At 43.1% G+C, this 22929-nt stretch overlaps 1 protein-coding gene, 1 long non-coding RNA gene and 1 other non-coding gene across 4 annotated transcripts in view; 1 reads left to right on the top strand and 2 right to left on the bottom strand.

Moving 5' to 3' along the window:
• LGI1 (leucine rich glioma inactivated 1) overlaps positions 1–687 on the bottom strand; it is a 36097-nt gene extending 35410 nt beyond the window's left edge. For both annotated transcript variants that reach the window (XM_004020043.6, XM_012102587.5), the window contains exon 1: positions 291–687. In XM_004020043.6, the coding sequence (XP_004020092.1) occupies positions 291–505 (215 nt within the window). In that variant the 5' untranslated portion in view covers positions 506–687. The remainder of the gene's footprint in view (positions 1–290) is intronic.
• A 251-nt stretch (positions 688–938) lies between these two features.
• LOC121817640 (uncharacterized) lies at positions 939–9544 on the top strand. Its single transcript, XR_006057671.2, has 3 exons — positions 939–1164; positions 2029–2251; positions 4524–9544. It is a non-coding gene; the product is annotated as an uncharacterized LOC121817640 (long non-coding RNA).
• A 12329-nt stretch (positions 9545–21873) lies between these two features.
• Positions 21874–21979, bottom strand: LOC114110352 (U6 spliceosomal RNA). Its single transcript, XR_003586633.2, has one exon. It is a non-coding gene; the product is annotated as a U6 spliceosomal RNA (small nuclear RNA).
• Positions 21980–22929: the final 950 nt, after the last annotated feature.

The following is a 22929-nucleotide window of genomic DNA, read 5'->3' as shown; positions in this document are numbered from 1 at the left end:
TATTTCATGAAGTATGATACTGTGCCTTGCCAGCTAAAGTAGGAGGCATGAATCTGCTGCAGGTTTCTCATAATAATGTTCGGGGAGTGGAAGATATCTAAGCATGTTCTGTAGCAGCTAATAAGAATCAAAATTTCTAAATGCAGCAGAATGTTAGCTCTGTCAAACAGCCAGGCGTGCAAGAGGAATCTCTCTCCCCATGCCCTTTTACCAATACATACAAAGACCCAAATACATCGGCTGGAATTTTTAAATCGTAAATTAGATATCAAAATGCTTACGGGCCTTACAATGAGATAACGTCAGGAGGAACGGTGCGTGGAATGGATCTGGCATTCTCACATAAGGCATTATCTTTGGTACAAGTACACACGGCAGGGCATTTTGGCTTTGCTGGTTTCTTCCCCTCAGTCAGCAGAAGCGCAGATAAGAGACATAGGCAATAAGCAATTCTTTTCAGGGGGATGCAGGCATTTCCCATCCTTTGGCTTCTCTCTGATTCCATGCAGTCGAAAAAATATCCCCAAACATGAACAGGGCTTCTGGAATTCAGATGGTGATTGTCTTGCTCTAAGATCAGGTCACATAAGAGTCCACCCTTTTCCTCTGCCTCTGTCTCTCTGCTTTTCAAAACAGGGACCTGCAGCTGATTCGTGAGCCGCTCCTGGCTCCAGCGAGGCACTGCTGGGGAAGAGACCTGTGAGGTGCTGCGAGATGGGAGGGACCCAACGGCTGGAGGAGAGAGCAGACTTGCATCACCACGAAAACACAGAGCACAGACCAGCCTTCGAAGGCAAAGCGAAGTGATGTAACAGAGAATAAACAGCTTTCTGCTTGCACCGGGAGGCCCTTTAATTGTTACCAAAAATAGGACGGCATTATGTCTTATTAGTGGGTGGGTGGGCGGGTGGGTGGGAGCAGTCATCTTGCCTGGGATCTCAGCAGTCTCGGAAACCTCTGGGAATTTGCTTTTCCGTGTGGCAAACAACCTAGTAAGAAAAACCAGCTTCGGAGCCAGCCCTGGCTGGAAAAATGAAGTGAAATGAAACTCTCCCTCCGCAACCTTTGGCTAAAAACCTTGGTATTTCTTGCTGAGTCCACCTGACTGATGCCATCGCTGAAAGACAAACAACACATGCAGAATGTGACTTTCAGGGAATGAATGTGAGTAAGTACTTTTCTGACACTTCACTGTCATAAATCATTGATTTTCATATCCACCCTCCCCCTTGTGTGAGCCGTTCCCTCCTCCCGTGTGAAGGAGGGAGACGGAAGCACTGACGGCCTCTGTGTCTAACACCCCCTCCTCACCTCTCACACTCCCCCTTCTTCAGCACTAGAACCAGAAGCCTGGAAGGAAGTCCCTGCCAGCAGGAGGCAGCCGACTTGGGCTTCCAGGGCTCTGGAAAAGGTCTGGCTGAGCCTGAGAGGCTGAGACAGGGTGGGGAAAATGCCAGCCTACGAGCCAAAGACCCGGCTTTTGAGGGTCCAGTTCCGCTGTGAACTAGCTGATGGTGTCTTTGGATCTGTACAATGGGCGTGACAGTACAGATGTTCCATATATATTACAAACATTAAATCCAAATGATAGGATGCCACTGTCGCACGTGATGAGGAAGAGGATGCACCCTTGGAGAAGGAAATTCATTTAAACAAGAGCCCAGGCTCTGGGGCAGGGAGGTATTATCTCTGTGCCCGGGGAGGCACTTAGGATAAGGAATAGATGCTTGGGCCTCTTTCCAAGTGGTGGGCAACCAACCCTTAAGCTGGCATAGCTGGCCAGGGATGTCGGTCCACTGTCCTTTTTCTCTCAGCTTTTCAGACTGAAAGGAGTACACGGACTGTGTAAGCCATGGTGCAATCATGACCTAAACTCATCCTACACAGAGCTCGAGTCACTGACAATCCCCCCTTTCCTTCTCATCACAGAGATCACAAACCCCTCATTTACTTCTCTGTGAGCTCTGTGAAGGGAGGGCGGTGGCAGTCATGGTCGTTCCCCAATTTGATTGCTGTCTGTTTACCCAGAAGACTGCAGGCTCCATGAAGGGAGAGATTCAGGTGGGAATCCAGTGCCTGGACAGCACTGTGCACACCATGTACAACCAGCGTGCCCTCCCGAACAGCCAGAGCACGGAGGCTCCTCAAGGTCGAGACACACTCATCCCAGGAAATTCCAAACAGCTCCTCAGAGTTATCATGAAGGCGGTCAGGGACAATTCCTGAGGCAATGATGGAGCTGACTTGCAAGGTAAGGGGCATGATGGAGAGGGTTGGCGGGAGCATCCCAGGTGAGCAGACAGCATCTGCAAAGGCCTGGCCACCACCCAGAGGACTGAGGATGCCTCTGTAGAGTTCTAGGCAGACAAGGGATAGAATCTGGTTTGTGCTTCTAAAGGACCTGTAGGTTGCTTTCATTAAACCAGTTTGGAGCGGCGGGGAGGCGGGGCTGGTGGTGAATATGTGAATATGTGAATATGGTTTTTTGGGTTTTTTTCTTTCCACAAAACAAGAAAAGAAAGAACCAAGTCCACAAGAAGTAATGATTTTGGAATGCATCTTATTCTTGCTTCCCTGTCCAGGCTCCATGGAGAGGGGGAGTTTATCACAGAGATTTTAGAAACGGTGACCCAGGGGGCAAGCCCCACTTGAAACAGTAAAAGTGTCACTGAAAAGTTGGCTGCAAGTCAGATTTTTGTAAACTGAATCCTGCTTCAAGTGCACATTGGTAACTTGCTCCGTGGAATAATTATGTGGCAAAGATGGTTATAGAAGATGGTTTTTTGTCAAACAATCACCTACACCCTAAGTTCTCTGACTTGTAAGTGATGCGTTTGGTAGCGATAAAGTAAAGACCCTGAGAACTTTCCAGGACCTCAGGGTTCTCAGCTCTAGTCTCTGCATGAGGAGACTGAGGTCCTGAGGGGTCACAAGGACAATGAGCGGCAGGGCCACCACTCCGTGTGGGGTGAACCTCTGGCAGATATTTAGTTAAACTGATCCCTGTAGGCATGGCTCAGATGGTGAAGAATCTGCCTGCAATGCGGGAGAACCAGGTTCAATCCCTGGGTTGGAAAAATCCCCTGGAAAAGGAAATGGGAACCCACTCCAGTATTCTTGCCTGGAGAATTCCATGGATAGAGGAGCCTGGCGGGCTAAAGTCCGTGGGGTCACAAAGAGTCAGATAGGACTGAAAGACTACACTTTCTTTCTTTTGTGGGGAAACAGGATCCTTCCCTCCCTCTGTTTCACTTTCAAATGTATCAAACTATCAAGATGGCTTGATCAGCCCCTGGCTCTGTACTCTGTAGATATGAAAGGGTGAGCAGTCTTTCATGTCTGACTTGGTTAAGCCGGGAGGGCGAATGAATGAGGGATAGAAAGCATTGCCATAACTTCACTTCACAGCTATATTTATCTGGCGGTTCAGTTTGTCAGTTCAAGTGGAAAAAGGACCATATCAGGGGGTGAGGGGGCTGTTCTAAGGACAAATGACAATGGGCATTCTGAAAAGACAGTAACTTTTTCTTTTTGTATGGCATTTAAAGCTCAGACTTGAATTCCCCATTCAATTAAAACACCCACCGAGATGAGGCACAAATTGAACTGTGTAATACAGATAACTGGTATTCTTTTAGGGAGGAGGAACCATTCCAGGCGCCAGAATTGGTCTAAGGAGGGAACTAGTGAGAGGAGGGCAGGTTGTTGCAAGAGTGATGTCTTGAGGGGCCTGGGGAGGAGCTCCTACTGCTAACCAAGCTTCCCTGCCCTCCTCCGGGAAGCCTTGGTAGGGCACCGAAAGGGGATGGGAAGTGGGAGGGTGGATGCTTCCCTCCCCGAGAGGGGTTTCCTCCAGCTTGGAAGTTTCTATAAGTTTTGGCAACCCACCTGTGCATGACGGGGGTGCTTTGGGAGAGGTGCCTAGAAAGGATGAAAGCAGAGCTGGAAGGAGGCCCAGGAAGGTGGGGGAGGCCTGGCCAAGGCCGGCTCCGTGCCCAGTCCCAGCTCTGGAGCAGTAGCTGAGGGACTCCAGCGCTGGCTCTGCACTTGGCCAGCCACGTGACCATGGGCTAGCTATTTCAGCTTTCTAGGCCAGTTTTTCTCCCCAGTAAAATGGGGAGTGTATTTAATAGTGCATATCATATAAAGTTGGTTTTTAAAAATATATGTTTAATTTATTTATTTGGCTGCGCCAGGTCTTAGTTGCAGCCCTCAGGATCTTTAGTTGCAGCATGCAGGATCTAGTGCCCTGGCCAGTGATGGAACCCAGGTCCCCTGCACTGGGAGCATAGAGCCACTAGACCAGCAGGGGAGTCCCACGCGTAAAGTTGTGGAGAGAATGAGAGACAATAATGCATTTAAAGTGCTCAGCATGGGGTCTGATATATGGGGATGATCTGTCAACGCCGTCATCACTGTCATCGTTGCAGTGGGACTTGAATTCTGAACCTGTGACTTCTGATACGTGGGAAGCCAAGCTCTCAAATGAAAATGAGTTTATCTTAAGTATATGTTCACTCCAGGAAGCAGGCACTTTCGGGCAGGATGCCAGACTGTGGTCTTGCCAAGAGCCTCTACACGTGAGGGCACCAAGAAGCCTCCTTGGGAAGAAAGAATTCCCTTCCAGTTTGGGAGCACCAAGCTTGGTCCAAGGGTAAGAGCCAGGGTTGGACAAAAAGAAGGTGGTTATGAATGAACGTTGGATGGAGTGTTTTTTTTTTTTTGCTTTAACCCATTGCCCTTGAACATGTGTAATTTTGAGGGTGTAAGAAGAATCTGGGCTTCCCAGGTGTAGCAGTGGTAAAGAATTCACCTGCCAGTGCAGGAGGCACAAGAGATGTGTGTTTGATCCTTGGGTCAGGAAGATCCCCTGGAGTAGGAAATAGCAACCCACTCCAGTATTCTTGCCTGGAAAATTCCATGGACAGAGATGCCTGGTGGGCTACAGTCCATGGGGTTGCAAAGAGTCAGACAGGACTGAGCGACTGAGCGTACACGGACAAGAAGAATCTCCTGTGGGATCCCTGTAACAGAGGGTGTTTTCTCTAGTCTGGTGGGTATCATGGCATTGCTCTTGGGCGCTATGAGACTAAACACCATGTTCTGGCACCCAGAGCTGCTATAGAGAAATGAGACCAACCGTGTCCCCATCCAGGCCCATGGCTCAGACATCACCCAAATCATTGGATTTTCCACCAGGAGCAACTCATGCTTAGCGTCCCACAGTACTGAGAGGCCCACAGACATAGGAAGTGGCAAATGATCCCAGCAGGGAGCCTAAGCAAAAGAAAGGAAAATGAAGATGTTTGAGAGCGCATGTGCAATGTTCCCTGGCATCCTCAGAAACTGGAAAGGGTCTTTGAGGAGGGGCTGGCAATTCTGAGAGAGCTGATGAAAGCAGAGAGAGCGAGAACAGCCTGTGCCGTAGTTCTGATCCCAGTTTTCCCCTCAGGCTGGTGTGACCTAGGAAACACACATTGTGCAAGTAAACAAATCATTATTATGAGCCTCAAAAGATCCAGCTTGGCCCTGCCTCCTTTTACACTCAGACTTGCAAACTGGTGTCAGTTTAAGCGGCATTCTCAATAGAGCAGGGTTTTTGAAGCGGCAAGTCAGCTGCATTAGTGGGTTGCAAAATCAGTCTAGTAGGTGAAAACAGAATTTTAGAGAATAAAATAGTTTTGAATCTAAAATTGGAGAAGGAAATGGCAACCCACTCCAGTACCCTTGCCTGAAGAATCCCATGGAGGGAGGAGCCTGGTAGGCTGCAGTCCATGGGGTCGCAGAGAGTCGACACGACTGAGCGACTTCACTTTCACTTTTCACACCTATTAGCATAGTGGTTGGGATTTTTCTGGTAGTCCAGTGGGCTAAGAGTCTGTGCTTCTGATGCAAGGGGCCTGGATTCAATCCCTGGTTAGGGAACTAGATCCCACATTCCGCAACTAAGACCTGATGTAAATCAATTTTAAAAAAAAAAGTAGCTATTACTTTGTGAAGTTTTAGTTTCCATTCTTTGGGTATATATATGTGTGTGTGCGTGTGTGTGTGTGTGTGTGTGTGTGTGTACAAGGCTGTAATGTAAAAGATATTTCTTACAGTTTATGACCTCCCTCTCTAAAAAAAAGAAGAGAGAAAAAGAAACTACTACCCTACAGGATGTTAAAGATCTTCACCCATCCCACGAGTCTGTGAAATGGCAGAGAAAGGTAGATCTCAATTCCAGTAAATTTCACTTACCGATTGAGGGCAGCAGTCAGGCCTATTGCAACATCATCTCTGTTATTTACTAGCTGTGTGACCTGAGGCAAGTTGCTTAACTTCTCTGTGCCTCGTTTTCCACACTGGTAAAATGGAGGTAAGACTTTTTTTTTTTTTTTTTTGGCAGTAAATTTGTGTTGCTTTTCTATTTTGATTTATTTTTTGGCCATGCCGCAAGGCCTGTGGGGTTTACTTCCTCTGCGTGCATGTGTGCTAAGCCACTTCAGTTGTGTCCAATTCTTTCCGACTCCATGGACTGTAGCCCACCAGGCTCCTCTGTCCATGGGTTCTCCAGGCAAGAATACTGGAGTGGGTTTCCATGCCCTCCTCCAGGGGATCTTCCCGACCCAGGGATCGAACCTGCTTCTCTTACAGCTCCTGCATTGGCAGGTGAGTTCTTTACCACTAGCGGTGGTGAGGAGTGGCAATAGAATCTAGCCCAGGCATTCTGACTCTGATGCCCAAGGTATTGGTCACTACTGGACACTGCCTCTCTAAAGGACATGTGGGTTACTGGGTGTCGCTTTGGCAACTCCTAGCGCCTTACCGGTGGTGCCAGTGGTAAAGAACCTGCCTGCCCATACAGGAGACATAAGAGACACGAATTCGATCCCTGGGTCAGGAAGATCACCTGGAGAAAGGCATGGCAACCCACTGCAGTATTCTTGCCTGGAGAATCCCATGGACAGAGGAGCCTGGTGGGCTACAGTCCACGGGGCCGCAAAGAGTCGGACACGACTGAAGGGACTAAGCACTTAAGCCTACAGCTGCCTCACTGACTAGGCAGTGCTATTGAACTACAGCTCCCAGCATGCAATAGGCCTACCTTCTTAACCCCTTCCTCACTAAAAGTTCCTCACAGTCTTGGGTAAGAAGTTTTTTAATGGCAAATGTGGTGAAATCCAGTTTCCCTAAATCATGATTATGCAGTGGAAGCATGAACGCAGATATCAGTGGGAGCTGATAAAGGAGAAGGTAAGATTCTAGGTTAAAATATCCTCTGCTGTTTTTAGTGTTTGAAGGAAAACAATGGAGATTATCATGGGAAGGGCTATTTTTAATTTAGAAATGTGTACTGGCAAAATGGCAATAAGGCTGTTAAAAACACCCATTCTCAAACTCGGCTGCACTTCAGAATCACCTAGAGAATTTAAAGAGATACGTAATGGTTAGGTTACATTCCTAGAGGTTCTGATATGATTAGTCTGAAGTGTAACCTGGACCTCGAGACTTTGAAAATCGCATTAAATTCTAAAGTACAGCAAAATTTGAGAATCCTTGTTTTTGAAGGGAAATATTCAGATGTGGTCATAAAGATGAATCAAATTGTTACTAGCTCAAGGAAGCTTTAAGAAAAATGAGGGAGACAGACTAGACTCTAAAAGCGGTGGTTCTCAACCCTGACTGTACATTAGGATCACTTAGGAAATGGCTGCTGTTTTTTTTTTTAATACAGATATCTAACCCCAGGCCAATTGAATTAAAATCTCTGGGGATTTATTGCAGTGCTGAAGCAGCCCCAGAACAGTGGTTCTCAAAGTGTGTTCTCAGATCAGCAGCATCCGTATCACCCAGAAACTGGTTAGAGATACAAATTCATGGGTTTCTGGGGTGGGGCCCAACAATCTGTGTTTTCACAGGGCTTCTGGGTGATTCTGATACACTTCCAAGTTTTGAGAACCCCTGCCTTGGGTAGACTCCAGGCCGGAACCTGGTTTGACATGCTCACCAGCAAGTCCAGCAAAGTGTGAGAATATGCTTTTTCAGCCTGTTAGTGGCACTCAGTGAACTACACTTCCCAAGGTCCATGCTCTGTGCCCCCTCCCCTGGAAGCCAGGCTGGTTCTCCTTAACCAACAAAATGTGGCAGAAGTGATACTGTTCCAGTGCTACGGCAGAGTTCTAAGAAGACGCAACAGCTCCTGCTTTGGGGGTTTTAGGAACCCTGAGGTGCAATGTAAGATATCGGGCTCCTTGTGAAAAGGCCATATAGAGAGTTAGAAATTCTGAGTCTGTAAAGAGAGATCCTGTCACCTTAGCCTCCAGGCTGAGTTCAGCCCCAAATGGATCTACCAGGTGAATGCAGCCACAGAGTGAGTGACCACCGGCAAGAACAGAAGAAGAAACTTCCAGCTGAGCGCAGATTGGATTGAAGAGCTGTGAGCAAACAAAATGATTGCTGTTTGAAGCCAGTAAGTTTGGGGTGGTTTGTTAATCTAGCAACAGACATAAAAAAGAAACACTGCTCAGTAAATAGTTGCTGAACTAATGTGTGAAAGTGCTATAGGAACATGGAGCTGGAACATAGCGCTCCTTCATCAAAAGAGGGAAAACAGGAGCTGGAGAGAAAGAAGGAATGTACTATCCAGCTGATGAAGAGGGTGGCTAAGCAGGGAATTTTGACCAGAAGCCAATGATGCTGTACTCATGCCCAGACAGCAAACGTTTGCAATGCCCAGCCAAGAACAGAACATTTACAGGTACTCACTCTCTTTTAAAAATTGTATTTTATTGATTATAGTTAATTTACAATATTGTGTTAGTTTCAGGTATAAACAAAGTGATTCATTACCATGTACATAAATAAAAATATATATATATTCTTTTTCAGATTCTTTGCCATTATATGTTACCATAAGACATTGAATAGAGTTCCCTCTGCTATACAGAAGGACCTTGTTGTTTATCCATCCTATATGTAATGGTTTGGATCTGCTAATCCTAAACTCCCAGTCCATCCAGTCCCCCAAGCCCCTTCCCCACTGGCAACCACGAATCTGTTCTCTAGGTCTATAAGTGTGTTTCTCTTTCATAGATAAATTCATTTATGCCATACTTTAGATTCCATATGTAAGTGATATCAAATGGTATTTGCTTTTCTCTTTCTGAATTACTTCACTTAGTATGATAATCTCTAGGTCCATCCTTGTGGCTATAAATGGCATAATTTCATTCATTCATGACTGAGTAATATTCCATCATATGTATGAACCACATCTTCTTTATCCATTTCTCTTGTCAGTGGACATTTAGGTTGTTTCCATGTCTTGGCTGTTGTGAATAATGCCACTAGGAACACCAGGATGCATGTATCTTTTCAAATTGCAATTTTCTCTGGATATATGCTCAGGAGAGGGATTGCAGGATCATGCGGCAACTCTATTTTTAGTTTTTTGAGGAACCTCTATAGTGCTGCACCAATTTACCTTCCCACCAACAATGTAAGAGGTTTCCCAAAGGTGTTAACTCTAGCTACCACATATTGAATACTGATTATGTGCCAGGCATATAGATAAAGCATTTTCCCTATATTAGTGTTCACTAACAATATTATATATTTATAATGTATATTGTACATATAATATACATTACATAATATATAAATAACATAATATTGTATTATATAATTATGTATTTGAATAATATATTGCTTCTTCTCAACAAGTTTGTATGGTAAGTATTATTATCATCCTATTTTACAGATAAGGAGATGAAAGTCATATAGCTACTACTAATTGGGACTCAACTCATATTTGTCTGATTCCCAAATTTAAGCTTTTAAGCCCACAGTAGGGCCAACCTATTCAGAAAAACTGTGAGTAGCTCAGTTTTGAAAGGTGATAACAGAGAAGAGTTACTACCTGCCATTGATTGTAAATAAAATGTGCTGTTTTTAGCATAGAATGCATCTCCAGTTTTAGGATAGAGGTCAGTGGAAAAACAGACTGCATATTACAGCTAAATGTAGATATGATGGTAGATCACATCTATTTGGTAAAACAAAGGAAACTAGTAGTTAATCTTAGGCCCAGCCATCTGTAATGAAGAGTAGTTAGATACTTAGGCATTCTGAGAAACATAGCCCCAGCTTCTCAATCCCAGAAGTGCGCTACTTAAGCAGAGTTAAGAAAAGACAGGCCAGATGCAAGCCAGACCAGAAGAGCTTTTCTGGCCTGCAGCTCTTCAAGACTACAGAAAGGTTTTTTTTGACCACTTCTTTTAAAATTGTTCTGACATAAGCTTTAGTGTCTTGTGTAGGAAACATCTCACAATTTCCTTTATCAATTCAATATGCCAGCACTTCTTGGTGCATCAGAGCCAAGTACAAGGGAAGGGAAGTCAGTGGGCTCCCTAGGAGGCTTGGAGTTATTTATCTGCCCCCTTTTGATTTCTCCTCATTCCTTAGTTCAGCGTGTACCTGTGGATACACTACTGTGCACCAAGCAGTGGGGAAGGCAAGGTAACACAAGACAAAGTCTCTGTCTTCAGAGAGTTCTGTAAACTCGTGAGCTAAAAGCAAATAGAACGAATACTTGGATTACAAGATCGCAGACAAGAACTTCCCTGATGGTCCACTGTCTAAGGAACTTCCCAGGTGGCACTAAAGAATCTTTACCACTAAAGAATCCGCCTGCCGTTGCAGGAGACAGAAGAGACCCAGGTTCAATCTCTGGGTCAGGTCAGGAAGATCCCCTGGAGTGGGGCATGGCAACCCACTCCAGTATTCTTGCCTGGAGATCCCATGGACAGAGGAGCTTGATGAGCTACAGTCCAGGGGGTTGAGAAGAGTCAGACACGACTGAGCGACTTACTAAGACTCTCTGCTCCCAATGCGGGGCGCCTGGCTTGGATCCCTGGTCAGGGAACTCGATCCCACATGCTGCAACAAAGATTCTGAATGCCACAACTAAAACCTGGCACAGCCAAATAAATAAATAAATATTTAAAAAAAAATTTTTTAATATCACAGACAGCCATAGTCCCTTCTTATTCTCTGTTTATTTGGGAGGCTGCCATTGGATTGTAGAATCTGATCTGAGTTCCAATCCCAACATTGCCACTCCTGGCTGTGGGTCTTGGTCAAATCACTTAACTTCTCTGGGTCTCAATTTTTTGTGTGTAAAATGAGATTAATAATGCTGACCTCACAGGCTTTTGTCAAAGGCTGGGTGAAATTCTGTCAATGAAAGCATTTGAGATGAGTATTAGGGGTTGTGATCTTATTTACTGATTTGAATTCTACCCTCCCTCCCCAGCTGGCTCTTGTCTCTGATTCTTCCTCCTCTGTTTACTTTCCCTTTGTTGTAAGGGTACCCAAAATTTGTTTTAAATAGGTGTGGTAAGACATGCAGGCACATGGGAGGGGGAGGCAGACTCAAGATGGAAGGATATATCTATATATATATATATATATATAAAACTATGACTGATTCAAGTTGTTGTACAGCAGAAAATAACACAAATTTGTAAAGCAATTATTCTCCAATTAAAACAAAAAAGATATTCAGACATGGAAATGACCAGCACAAAGGAAGCTGTAGTCTCAGTTTCCTGAAGTATAAAACAGGAGGCATGGTGCACCATGCAGAGGGGCCAGATGGGGAAGCACTAGGGTCAGTCAGGAGGCAGAGGAGGTGAAGAAAAATGTGGACAAGAGCTTTACGGCACTAGTCTGAATAATCTCAGTGGGCTTTGGGGCGTCAGAGCTGTCTCTAATAATCTGGTACCTGCCCTTGAGTTGATTAGTGGGTCTGGGATGTGAGAGCCCAGTAGAGGAGGTTGTTGGAAATATGGACTCTGCATTGGTTGGTTTGCATGTGAAAGATTTGTTCACAGGTGAGTCATTTACTATCTCTAGGAATTAGCTAACCCTGGGAGGGGCAGTCTCTCCAAAGTCAGCAAGGGCCTGGATGTCAAACTATCAGAATAAAGAAAATAAAAAGACATACTTAATACCACTTTCTAGCCACTCCTCAATAGGAAGCAACTGACTGGGCTCTAAGTGAACTGGGAGCAGCATGGAAGCTGCTGGGTAACCACCGCATTAGGAGTGGTGGTCTGCAAGGAAGAGAGAAGGAGGGTCATGAACCCAGTGGAATTTCACCCCAGGCACTACCTAGTTTACCAAGATGTCAAGCCCATCACAGAGTGAAACCTAAGTAAACAGGATGAAAGGCAGCAAACTATACTGCTGATGAAAACCTCCTTGAAGGCAGGACCCACGATTTATTTTTTTATTTCCTTGGTTGAATAATCATTCAATAGGAAAAGCAGCTAAAATGGCCTTCAGTTCAGTTCAGTCACTCAGTCGTGTCCAACTCTTTGCGACCCCATGAATCGCAGCACGCCAGGCCTCCCTGTCTATCACCAACTCCTGGAGTTCACTCAGACTCACGTCCATAGAGTCCGTGATGCCATCCAGCCATCTTATCCTTGGTCGTCCCCTTTTCCTCCTGCCCCCAATCCCTCCCAGCATCAGAGTCTTTTCCAGTGAGTCAACTCTTCGCATGAGGTGGCCAAAGTACTGGAGCTTCAGCTTTAGCATCATTCCTTCCAAAGAAATCCCAGGGTTGATCTCCTTCAGAATGGACTGGTTGGATCTCCTTGCAGTCCAACGGACTCTCAAGAGTCTTCTCCAACACGACAGTTCAAAAGCATCAGTTCTTCGGTGCTCAGCCTTCTTCACAGTCCAACTCTCACATCCATACATGACTACTGGAAAAACCATAGCCTTGACTAGACGGACCTTAGTTGACAAAGTAATGTCTCTGCTTTTGAATATACTATCTAGGTTGGTCATAACTTTTCTTCCAAGAAGTAAGTGTCCTTTAATTTCATAGCTGCAATCACCATCTGCAGTGATTTTGGAGCCCCCAAAAATAAAGTCTGACACTGTTTCTACTGTTTCCCCATCTATTTCCCATGAAGTGATGGGACCGGATGCCATGATCTTCGTTTTCTGAATGTTGAGCTTTAAGCCAACTTTTTCACTCTCCTCTTTCACTTTCATCAAGAGGCTTTTTAGTTCCTCTTCACTTTCTGCCATAAGGGTGGTAGCATCTGCATATCTGAGGTTATTGATATTTCTCCCGACAATCTTGATTCCAGCCTGTGTTTCTTCCAGTCCAGCGTTTCTCATGATGTACTCTGCACAGAAGTTAAATAAGCAGTGTGACAATATACAGCCTTGATGTACTCCTTTTCCTATTTGGAACCAGTCTGTTGTTCCATGTCCAGTTCTAACTGTTGCTTCCTGACCTGCATACAGATCTCAAGAGGCAGGTTAGGTGGTCTGGTATTCCCATCTCTTTCAGAATTTTCCACAGTTTATTGTGATCCACACAATCAAAGGCTTTGGCATAGTCAATAATGCAGAAATAGATGTTTTTCTGGAACTCTCTTGCTTTTTCCATGATCCAGCGGATGTTGGCAATGTGATCTCTGGTTCCTCTACCTTTTCTAAAACCAGCTTGAGCATCAGGAAGTTCATGGTTCACGTATTGCTGAAGCCTGGCTTGGAGAATTTTGAGCATTACTTTACTAGCATGTGAGATGAGTGCAATTGTGCAGTAGTTTGAGCATTCTTTGGCATTGCCTTTCTTTGGGATTGGAATGAAAACTGACCTTTTCCAGTCCGGTGGCCACTGCTGCTTTTTCCAAATTTGCTGGCATATTGAGTGCAGCACTTTCACAGCATCATCTTTCAGGATTTGAAACAGCTCAACTGGAATTCCATCACCTCCACTAGCTTTGGTCATAGTGATGCTTTCTAAGGCCCACTTGACTTCACATTCCAAGATGTCTGGCTCTAGATTAGTGATCACATCATCATGATTATCTGGGTCGTGAAGATCTTTTTTGTACAGTTCTTACCGTGTATTCTTGCCACCTCTTCTTAATATCTTCTGCTTCTGTTAGGTCCATACCATTTCTGTCCTTTATCGAGCCCATCTTTGCATGAAATGTTCCCTTGGTATCTCTAATTTTCTTGAAGAGATCTCTAGTCTTTCCCATTCTGTTGTTTTCCTCTATTTCTTTGCATTGATCGCTGAAGAAGGCTTTCTTATCTCTTCTTGCTATTCTTTGGAACTCTGCATTCAGATGCTTATATCTTTCCTTTTCTCCTTTGCTTTTCTCCTCTCTTCTTTTCACAGCTATTTGTAAGGCCTCCCCAGACAGCCATTTTGCTTTTTGTCACTTCTTTTCCATGGGGATGGTCTTGATCCCTGTCTCCTGTACAATGTCATGAACCTCATTCCATGGTTCATCAGGCACTCTACTTATCAGATCTAGACCCTTAAATCTATTTCTCACTTCCACTGTATAATCATAAGGGATTTGATTTAGGTCATACCTGAATGGTCTAGTGGTTTTCCCTACTTTCTTCAATTTAAGTCTGAATTTGGCAATAAGGAGTTCATGATCTGAGCCATAATCAGCTCCTGGTCTTGTTTTTGTTGACTGTATAGAGCTTCTCCATCTTTGCCTGCAAAGAATATAATCAATTTGATTTCGGTGTTGACCATCTGGTGATATCCATGTGTAGAGTCTTCTCTTGTGTTGTTGGAACAGGGTGTTTGCTATGACCAGTGCATTTTCTTGGCAAAACTCTGTTAGTCTTTGCCCTGCTTCATTCTGCATTCCAAGGCGAAATTTGCCTGTTACTCCAGGTGTTTCTTGACTTCCTACTTTTGCATTCCAGTCCCCTATAATGAAAAGGACATCTTTTTTGGGTGTTAGTTCTAAAAGATCTTGTAGGTCTTCATAAAACCATTCAACTTCAGTTTCTTTAGCATTACTGGTTGGGGCATAGACTTGGATAACTGTGATATTGAATGGTTTGCCTTGGCGACGAACAGAGATCATTCTGTCGTTTTGAGATTGCATCCAAGTACTGCATTTCGGACTCTTTTTGTTGACCATGATGGCTACTCCATTTCTTCTGAAGGATTCCTGCCTGCAGTAGTAGATGTAATGGTCATCTGAGTTAAATTCTCCTATTCCAGTCCATTTTAGTTGGTTGATTCCTAAAATGTCGACGTTCACCCTTGCCATCTCTTGTTTGACCACTTCCAATTTGCCTTGATTCGTGGACCTGACATTCCAGGTTCCTATGCAATATTGCTCTTTACAGCATCAGATCTTGCTTCTCTCACCAGTCACATCCACAATTGGGTATTGTTTTTGCTTTGGCTCCATCCCTACCTTCTTTCTGGAGTTATTTCTCCACTGATCTCCAGTAGCATATTGGGCACCTAACGACCTGAGGAGTTCCTCTTTGGTATCCTATCATTTTGCCTTTTCATACTGTTCATGGGGTTCTCAAGGCAAGAATACTGAAGTGGCTTGCCATTTCCTTCTCCAGCGGTCCACATTCTGTCAGGCCTCTCCACCATGACCCGCCCGTCTTGGGTTGCCCCATAGGCATGGCTTGGTTTCATTAAGTTAGACAAGGCTGTGGTCCTAGTGTGATAAGATTGATTAGTTTTCTGTGAGTATGGTTTCAGTGTGTCTGCCCTCTGATGCCTTATGAAAGAGAAAAGAGAACTGTGGACTGGTACTTTACTTCTTAAAAAAAAACAAAACACTATTTTGCTCAATTTTTATTCCCAAAGTTAAGTATACTGAATTTACACATTTTCATAATAGTCTTCAGTTTTTAGTAGAAACAGAATTAGCAGTGTATTGGAGACCATCGCTTAAGTCCCCAAAAGAGGAGCCCCTTCTGGCTCATGCGGTGGAAGAAATTGAACCAGCCATGCTTTCTTTCCTTGGTTAAATTTTCAGGGGAGGCAAAAGGGTGTAACTGATGATGAAGGTGATGATAATGATAATTAACATTGATGATGACTTAACACATTTATAATGTGCCAATCACTGTTGTAGGTGCTTTTGAACCATTACTCCATTTAATCATAACATACATAGTTTGGCTATTATTGACTCCCAGTTTATAAATGAGTTACCTAGGGCACAAAGGCTAGGCAGCCAACCCCAAGATTAAGAGGTTAATCTTAGACTCTAAACTGAGACATTCCATGCTCTTAATCACTCCACAGCACTGTCTCCTTCCTTCAGAGTGGTTTCTTTAAACAAAGATGATCTCAGCTTATTCACACCATTGCAGGCAAGAGCTGCATAAGTACAGAATCCCAGTGGGGTGATGTGTATTGAGCCTTTGTGCTAGCCTGGGTGTGTAACCAGGATTGATCCTTGGAAGAGCTGTGGCATATGGAAAGTTTGTTTCTGGGGCATGGAAGGAAGAAAAATGGGCTAAGATCTGGTCTGTCATGGGTGAGTTGTGTGTCCTTGGGCACAGCTCTTGACATCTTCTTGTTTTCAAAGGAAGCTGTTGGGCGTGATGATCTTTAAGGGTCCCGTCCATGTCAACTGCCTCTGCCAGAAATACTACTGGACGGTAAATTATTGGAAAGGCAAGGAGAGTGTTGAGCAGGTTCTTGAACATCCAAACATGAGTAGATAATAGCTGTTTGGGTGCCCTGCGTGCCTGCTCAGTTGCTCAGTCATGTCTGATTCTTTGTGACCACATGGGCTATAGGCTACCAGGCTCCTCTGTCCATGGGGTTTCCCTGGTAAGAATACTGGAGTGGATTGCCAGGGGAGCTTCCTGACCCAGGGATCAAACCTGCATCTCCTGCATCTCCTGGATTGGCAGGCATATTCTTTACAATGGGCAGTCTGGGAAGCCCTATTTGGGTGCCCTGAGGAACCTAGCGCACAGTTGCCTCCTGCCTCACGTTGCACCATATGCCTGCAGCTGGCAAATGGATAACATCACTCACAGTTATTCATAGATGTTCAGAAAACCTGAAAAGAAGAAAAGAATAAGTATTTAGTGAGAAAAATATTACAGGAGACACTGGGGAGAGCAGGCTAAAGAGGGAGGACTTTTCATTGTTTTGGTCTCAGAATACGACAGTGGATATTGACTAAAGACAGTACTGCCCTCTTAGGAAGTGTTTGGAAATGGAGAAGGGCCTTTCTGCTCTCACCCTGGCTGCAGTTGTTGGACTGGAAATGCTAACATCCTGAAACTCTTGGGACCTCCACCACACACACAAGGAAGAATTGTCCAGGCCAGAATGCTTGGAGCGTTCCCACTGAGGAAGAATAAAAGAAGTTCTCAGAGTGGGGAACATAAAAAACTTCTTTGTGCATTTTTCTGAACATTAATCAATAATCCATTAACTCAGGGAAGCTGAATGCTCTTCACACAGAATCCAGAACAAACTGACAGATTTAAGAACTCTGGAGAGGCTGCTTGGCCTTGGACAAGGCGTTTCACATTTCCTCGGTCCTCAGTTTCTCCATCCTTATAGTACTAACATTCTATAACTTCCTAATTCCTGTCATCAGAAAGGAGAAACACTTTGTAAAAGTCAAGGCTTGGAAAGCCTCTGTTTTTCTCATTTTGTGTATGGTAAATACCATACTGCGATTAACCAAAATGCATACGGCAAAGTTTAAACATGAAATAAGCAGATGCATGCTTTATTGACTGTACCAACTATAGTTAATAACACTGTGTTGTGCATTTGGAAGGTTCTAAGAGAGTAGATCTTGTAAGTTCTTATCACAGGAAAAACATTTTTATAACTATGTATAGTGACAGATGTTAACTAGGCTTCTCGTGGTGATCATTTTACAGTATATACAAATATGGAATCATGTTATACACCTGAAACCATACAACTTTATATGTCAATTATTTCTCAATTTAAAAAAAAGTATGCAGAAGTAAATGATCCCAGAAGATTTTTGATAAAGTATGATTTTAACTATTTAGCATGTTCTCTGGAGACATATTTGAATTTTTCAGAACCAAACAACAAAAGCGCATACAAAACCATGGTAGGGCACCCTTCCTACTGGCTTAAAAAAAAAAAAAGGATGTTAGGACACGAAACAAGCCTAATTCTATGTTTCAGGCAAGGTGAATGTAATTGGGCCAGAAGGCAGTGAGTCTGAGAGGTGTTGTCCAGAGAGGGACTTGTTTATTAGAATGTAAAGTTGAAAATATGATTATTCTTCTTCCTTCTGCTTCTACTTTATGCCTGAATTACTCCCCAAATACTTATTAGTAGTTTTTTTTTTCCTAAAAGAGACACTCCTTCATTCTTTCAAGGAGACTATTGACTGCTTTTTTTGTTTGTTTTGCTTTATGATTCTGAAATTAAGAGAAAAAGCATGTAACTCAACTGCTCATGCTGGAGACTTAAACTTCATGATGTTAGATTTCAGACTTGTCAGTTTTGTTTTATCCCTTTTGAAAGGCTCAGTTTTACTTGGCTTTCTACTCTCATTCTGGAAGAACTAAGAGCTTTACATCGCTGCCTGTGACTTGTGGCCTGTACTGTACTCATTTGTTTCAGTAGAAATGATGACCCAAGAAGGTTGGAATTTGACCCCAGAAAATGAGAAGGGAATGACGGAACTGTATTTTTTTTAATTAATTAATTTTTATTGGAGTATAGTTGCTTCACACTCTTGTGTTAGTTCCTACTATACAGCAAAATGAATCAGCCATACATATACATATATCCCCTCCATTTTGGGCTTCCTTCCCATTCAAGTCATCACAGTACATTGAATAGAATTCCTTGTACTACACAGTAGGTTCTTATTAGGCATCTATTTCACGTGTGTGTGTTAGTTGCTCAGTCATATCCCACTCTTTGTGACCCCGTTGACTGTAGACCACCAGGCTCCTCTGTTCATAGCATTCTCCAGGCAAGAATACTGGAGTGGGTTGCCATGCATTTCTCCAGAGGATCTTCCCAACCTAGGGATCGAACCAGGATCTCCTGCATGGCCCGCAGATTCTTTACCATTTGAGCTACTCAGGAAGCCCTATAGGTACTATCATTTTATACATAGTATTAATAGTGTATATGTGTTAGTCCCAATCTCCTAATTCTTCCCACCCATACTTGACCTACTTGAGCCCAACTTGAGCCACTAGGACTCAAAACTTGGAAAGAAGGCAAAGAGAGGGCAGTCTGTCTTCTCAGTGTCAGAATGAAACACTCTTCCAGGCCTATCAAGAATTATTGAATGATCTAGGCTGAAGAGTGGACCTTTGCTTGAGTTTCTGTTTACTATTGGCGAAAGGCCACTTTGAAGTTACATCAGAACCTATAACTTGTACCCAGTAGAGATATAAAGGAATTCTGAAAGGTAGAAAGAATAATCCTCAAGTTATGGGTCTATTGCTTGTAGGGCAAGCAATTTTGTGTCTAATCCAACCATCTTATGTCAACAGTCTTTCTTCAATGCTATATAATTGCAATTCCTCTAATTCTCTTTGGAATCAGTTTTACTACCCTTCACTAAGAATTTAATAAATCTCCAACATGTGTTCATTCTATGTTTAAGAGTCATATTTTTGACTTATAAAAGAGCATACTTTGACAAGTACAAAGAATTCTAGTATTACTAGAATATAAAGATCATACTTTAAGGTATATAAGGCCTTCTTGGATTGTAATTTGCTTTTTTATTTATAGGTGTTATCTTTTCCATAGTAGCAGTTTTAAAGCACAAAGATTCAAGAAGCACACTAATCTGTTGGTTACAGAAGAATTTGATTCCCTCGTTGGGTAGAACAAACCTGAAGCCAAATGTCAGGTTGGTTTTCACCTTTTATTTACTCCTTCTTACCTTCCCACCTTGTCACAACTGACTGACAGAGCCTTTGAATCTGAATTTATTATTCCAGCTCTTTGTTTCAGATGGTAGGAAATGTCTGATAGCTTACAAAGTATGAATGATAGCAAGAGATTCTTCCAAGACCAATTGTTCTGAAATAGGTGATAGAGCTTTAACCTAGTGGATTTTGGACTGTAGTTCTTAGGCTTATCATGGACTTCTCTAAACTCTCCCTCTCCCTGCTTCTCCTCCCCATAAACACCCTTCAGCCAGAACAACTCCATTTATACACTGAGATTCAGGTAAGGTTTCATTTGAATGATCAATTTCTTAGGAGATGTATTTAATCCAAAGAAATGAAGTATTAATAATGGCCGAGGCAATCATGGTGTTGTGGGATAAGTCTTTGCTTTGCCCTTTACACCTGTGTAATCTTGTACAGATGATTTCACAGAGTCTTGAAGTCCATATTTATAAACCTACCTTGCAAGAGATTTGTGTGATAAGAGAGATCGCATAAAGCGATGTGTGATTGTGAAGGGTTGCTATGAACAGCTTTTCAAGCATTGCCAACATGCAATAACAATATTTGGGGATCACAGGAGGAGCCGCTAGAACTCCTCAAATCATGCTAATTATAATAGGTGGCCGCTTAGTCATATGGCTATTGATTTTAACTTTAGTGTATGAACACTTTCTTCTTCATTACCTTAAATTTCTTTTGCCCCCATCTGATTCTCCAGTTTCTAATTGAAATTTAGAATTTTGCGAAAACTCGACAGGAGCAGTTTTTGTGAAATGTTTCCTCCAGTGGAGCAGATTGTGCTGCTCATCCGAGTCAGTTCTCAAACAAATTTAACTCTCAGCCCTGTAGCCTTCATACAGAAAGACAGGGAAAGCAAAAATGGAGCTGTGATGAATGGTGCCAACTGGACTGCCCTGTGCTTCTGACTCATTTCAGAACCATTATTGCGTCAATAGAAGCATCCCCTTTATCCCCATATTTTTTATAAGGGAATGCTATTAGTAGAGCAAGGTCCAGAGAGAAGCAACCCATTAACACTGCGATCAGGCTTAAAGACAAAAAAAGCAGAGATGGACATCTAGAGACGCCTTGGTCACTGGATGAAAGGCAAAAAAGTACCATTGGAAAAAGTAGGACTGATATCACACAATAATAAATAGCTGTTACTTGCTAAACATTACTATGTTCCTGACACTGTGCTTATAAATAAATTATCTTGTTTGATCCTCGCAATTGCCCTATTAGTCAGGGTAGGCTAACTGCCACAACAAATAATCTCCAAATCTCAGTGACTTAATAAGCTAAAGACAAATTGATTACTCTTGTCCCCATTTCCTCAGGACCTTGGAGTCCTTTTTTTTTTTTTTTTTTTCTCATTAACCTTGTATTTTTAACTTAGTTTTACAGTAAAGAAACAGAAAAGAAGCAAATCATTAAACAAATACCATAGCTGTCAATCTTAAATTTTAAATGAGGTTCTTGTTAAACAAAGCAGTAACACTGCATCCTATAATTACATCTTTACTTGTATATACAAGAGCTGTGTGCAAAGCGCTTTTCAGACTATAAAATAAGACTTTGGAATAGGATACAAATGATTATCCCTAGGATTTAGTTATCTCCAACTGCTTGTAATGAATCACAACTGCTTACATTCTTACTTTGCATCTTATTTACTTATATGCTAAGAGATGACAAAAGGAGAAGAGGGCAGCAGAGGATGAGATGGTTAGATAGCATTGCTGACTCAATGGACCTGAATTTGAACAAACTCCGAGAGATAGTGAAGGACAAAGAAGCCTGGTGTGCTGCAGTTCATGGAGTCACAAAAAGTTGGACACAACCTAGCTACTGAACAGCAACAACATACTAAGAGAAAAACCACCGTTTTCTGATACCAGATTGACAGCTAATTTTTGAAAATAATTCCCAATCCACAGGTCTAAATTTTATTTTTACATATAATTCAGTTACAGGCTTCCTTTTTCCCCTAAATAAATAGTGGACAGCTTTTAAAAAGCAAATATTAGCAGATCTCTTTAGACAGACACATTTCAATCAAAATGGGGTTTTAAAAAATCAGTTTATATATAAGAAAAAAAGGAAAGAACAGTCTTCAAGAAAGCAAATTGTATTCTTTAAAATATGGAGTGTTTCCCGGATTTGCATACCACCATTGTGCAGGGCCATGCTAATCTTCTCTGTATCATTCCAATGTTAGTATATGTGCTGCCAAAGGGAGCATGTGGAGTTCGGTATCCTCCCGCAGGTGAAGAGATAGGAAGTGCATGCACAAGGGGAGGATCCCATGGGAAGGTTCTTATGGTCAAGGCCTGGATGTAGAATGTATCACTTCTGCCCACGTTCCATCAACCAGAACTCAGTCAGATGGCCCTACCTAACTGCAAGGGAGGCTGGGAAACGTCCACTAGGCATCCAACCAAGAAGGAAAGGAAACGAGGCTTGGTGAACGCTACCCTCTTCTGTAACAATTCATTGCTCCCATTTTACAGATGAAACTGAGTTTTGAACAAGTGAAGTAACTTCCTTAATAGCACATAGCAAGTGAGTGGTAGAACCTGGATAAGTTCTTGGTATGATACATTCTTGGTAGATCCCAAGAACATGACTGCTGCTCTGCAAGACCGCAGAAGTGGTGGTGATAAACTTTGATTTCTTGCCCCAAGTCTAAAATGTGGTGCAAATGGCATCTTTCCAGGGTATCTTTATATCCCAAAGAAAGAATGGCTACTTCTTAAAATGTTGACCCCTCTGTATTCCCCTATGTTCATCAATTTTAGACCTACCAAAATGGCCTTGCCTTTCTATGACATCCCAGCTCCCTGCGCCTGAATAAATTCCATGGAAATTTCTTAGTTGAATGAAGCTTGCTTCATGAAATATCCAGCTGAATGATGGTTGCTTGAGGCCAAGATTACCCAGTACCTCACTGAGGAGAAGGCTCAGGCTGGTGCTGTGCTAATGGGCAGCAATGTGAGGGATAGATGCCTGGGCAGCCCCCTCATTGGGGAATCACCATGTATGTTGGACTCACAGATTTCAGGGCTGGCTGCTGGATTGGTGTCCACCATGAGGAGCCACTAGAGGAAAATGATGACAGAATGGGAAATAACACTTTGGCTGGCAGGCCAAGTATGGCATCTTTGTCAAGCCATTCATTGTTTCAGAAGGAGA

This window comes from Ovis aries, chromosome 22, assembly GCF_016772045.2.
Source record: "Ovis aries strain OAR_USU_Benz2616 breed Rambouillet chromosome 22, ARS-UI_Ramb_v3.0, whole genome shotgun sequence".
NCBI lineage: Eukaryota > Metazoa > Chordata > Mammalia > Artiodactyla > Bovidae > Ovis > Ovis aries.
The sequence above is the reverse complement of the archived record's forward strand: the minus strand, read 5'-3'. Positions and strand labels throughout refer to the sequence as shown.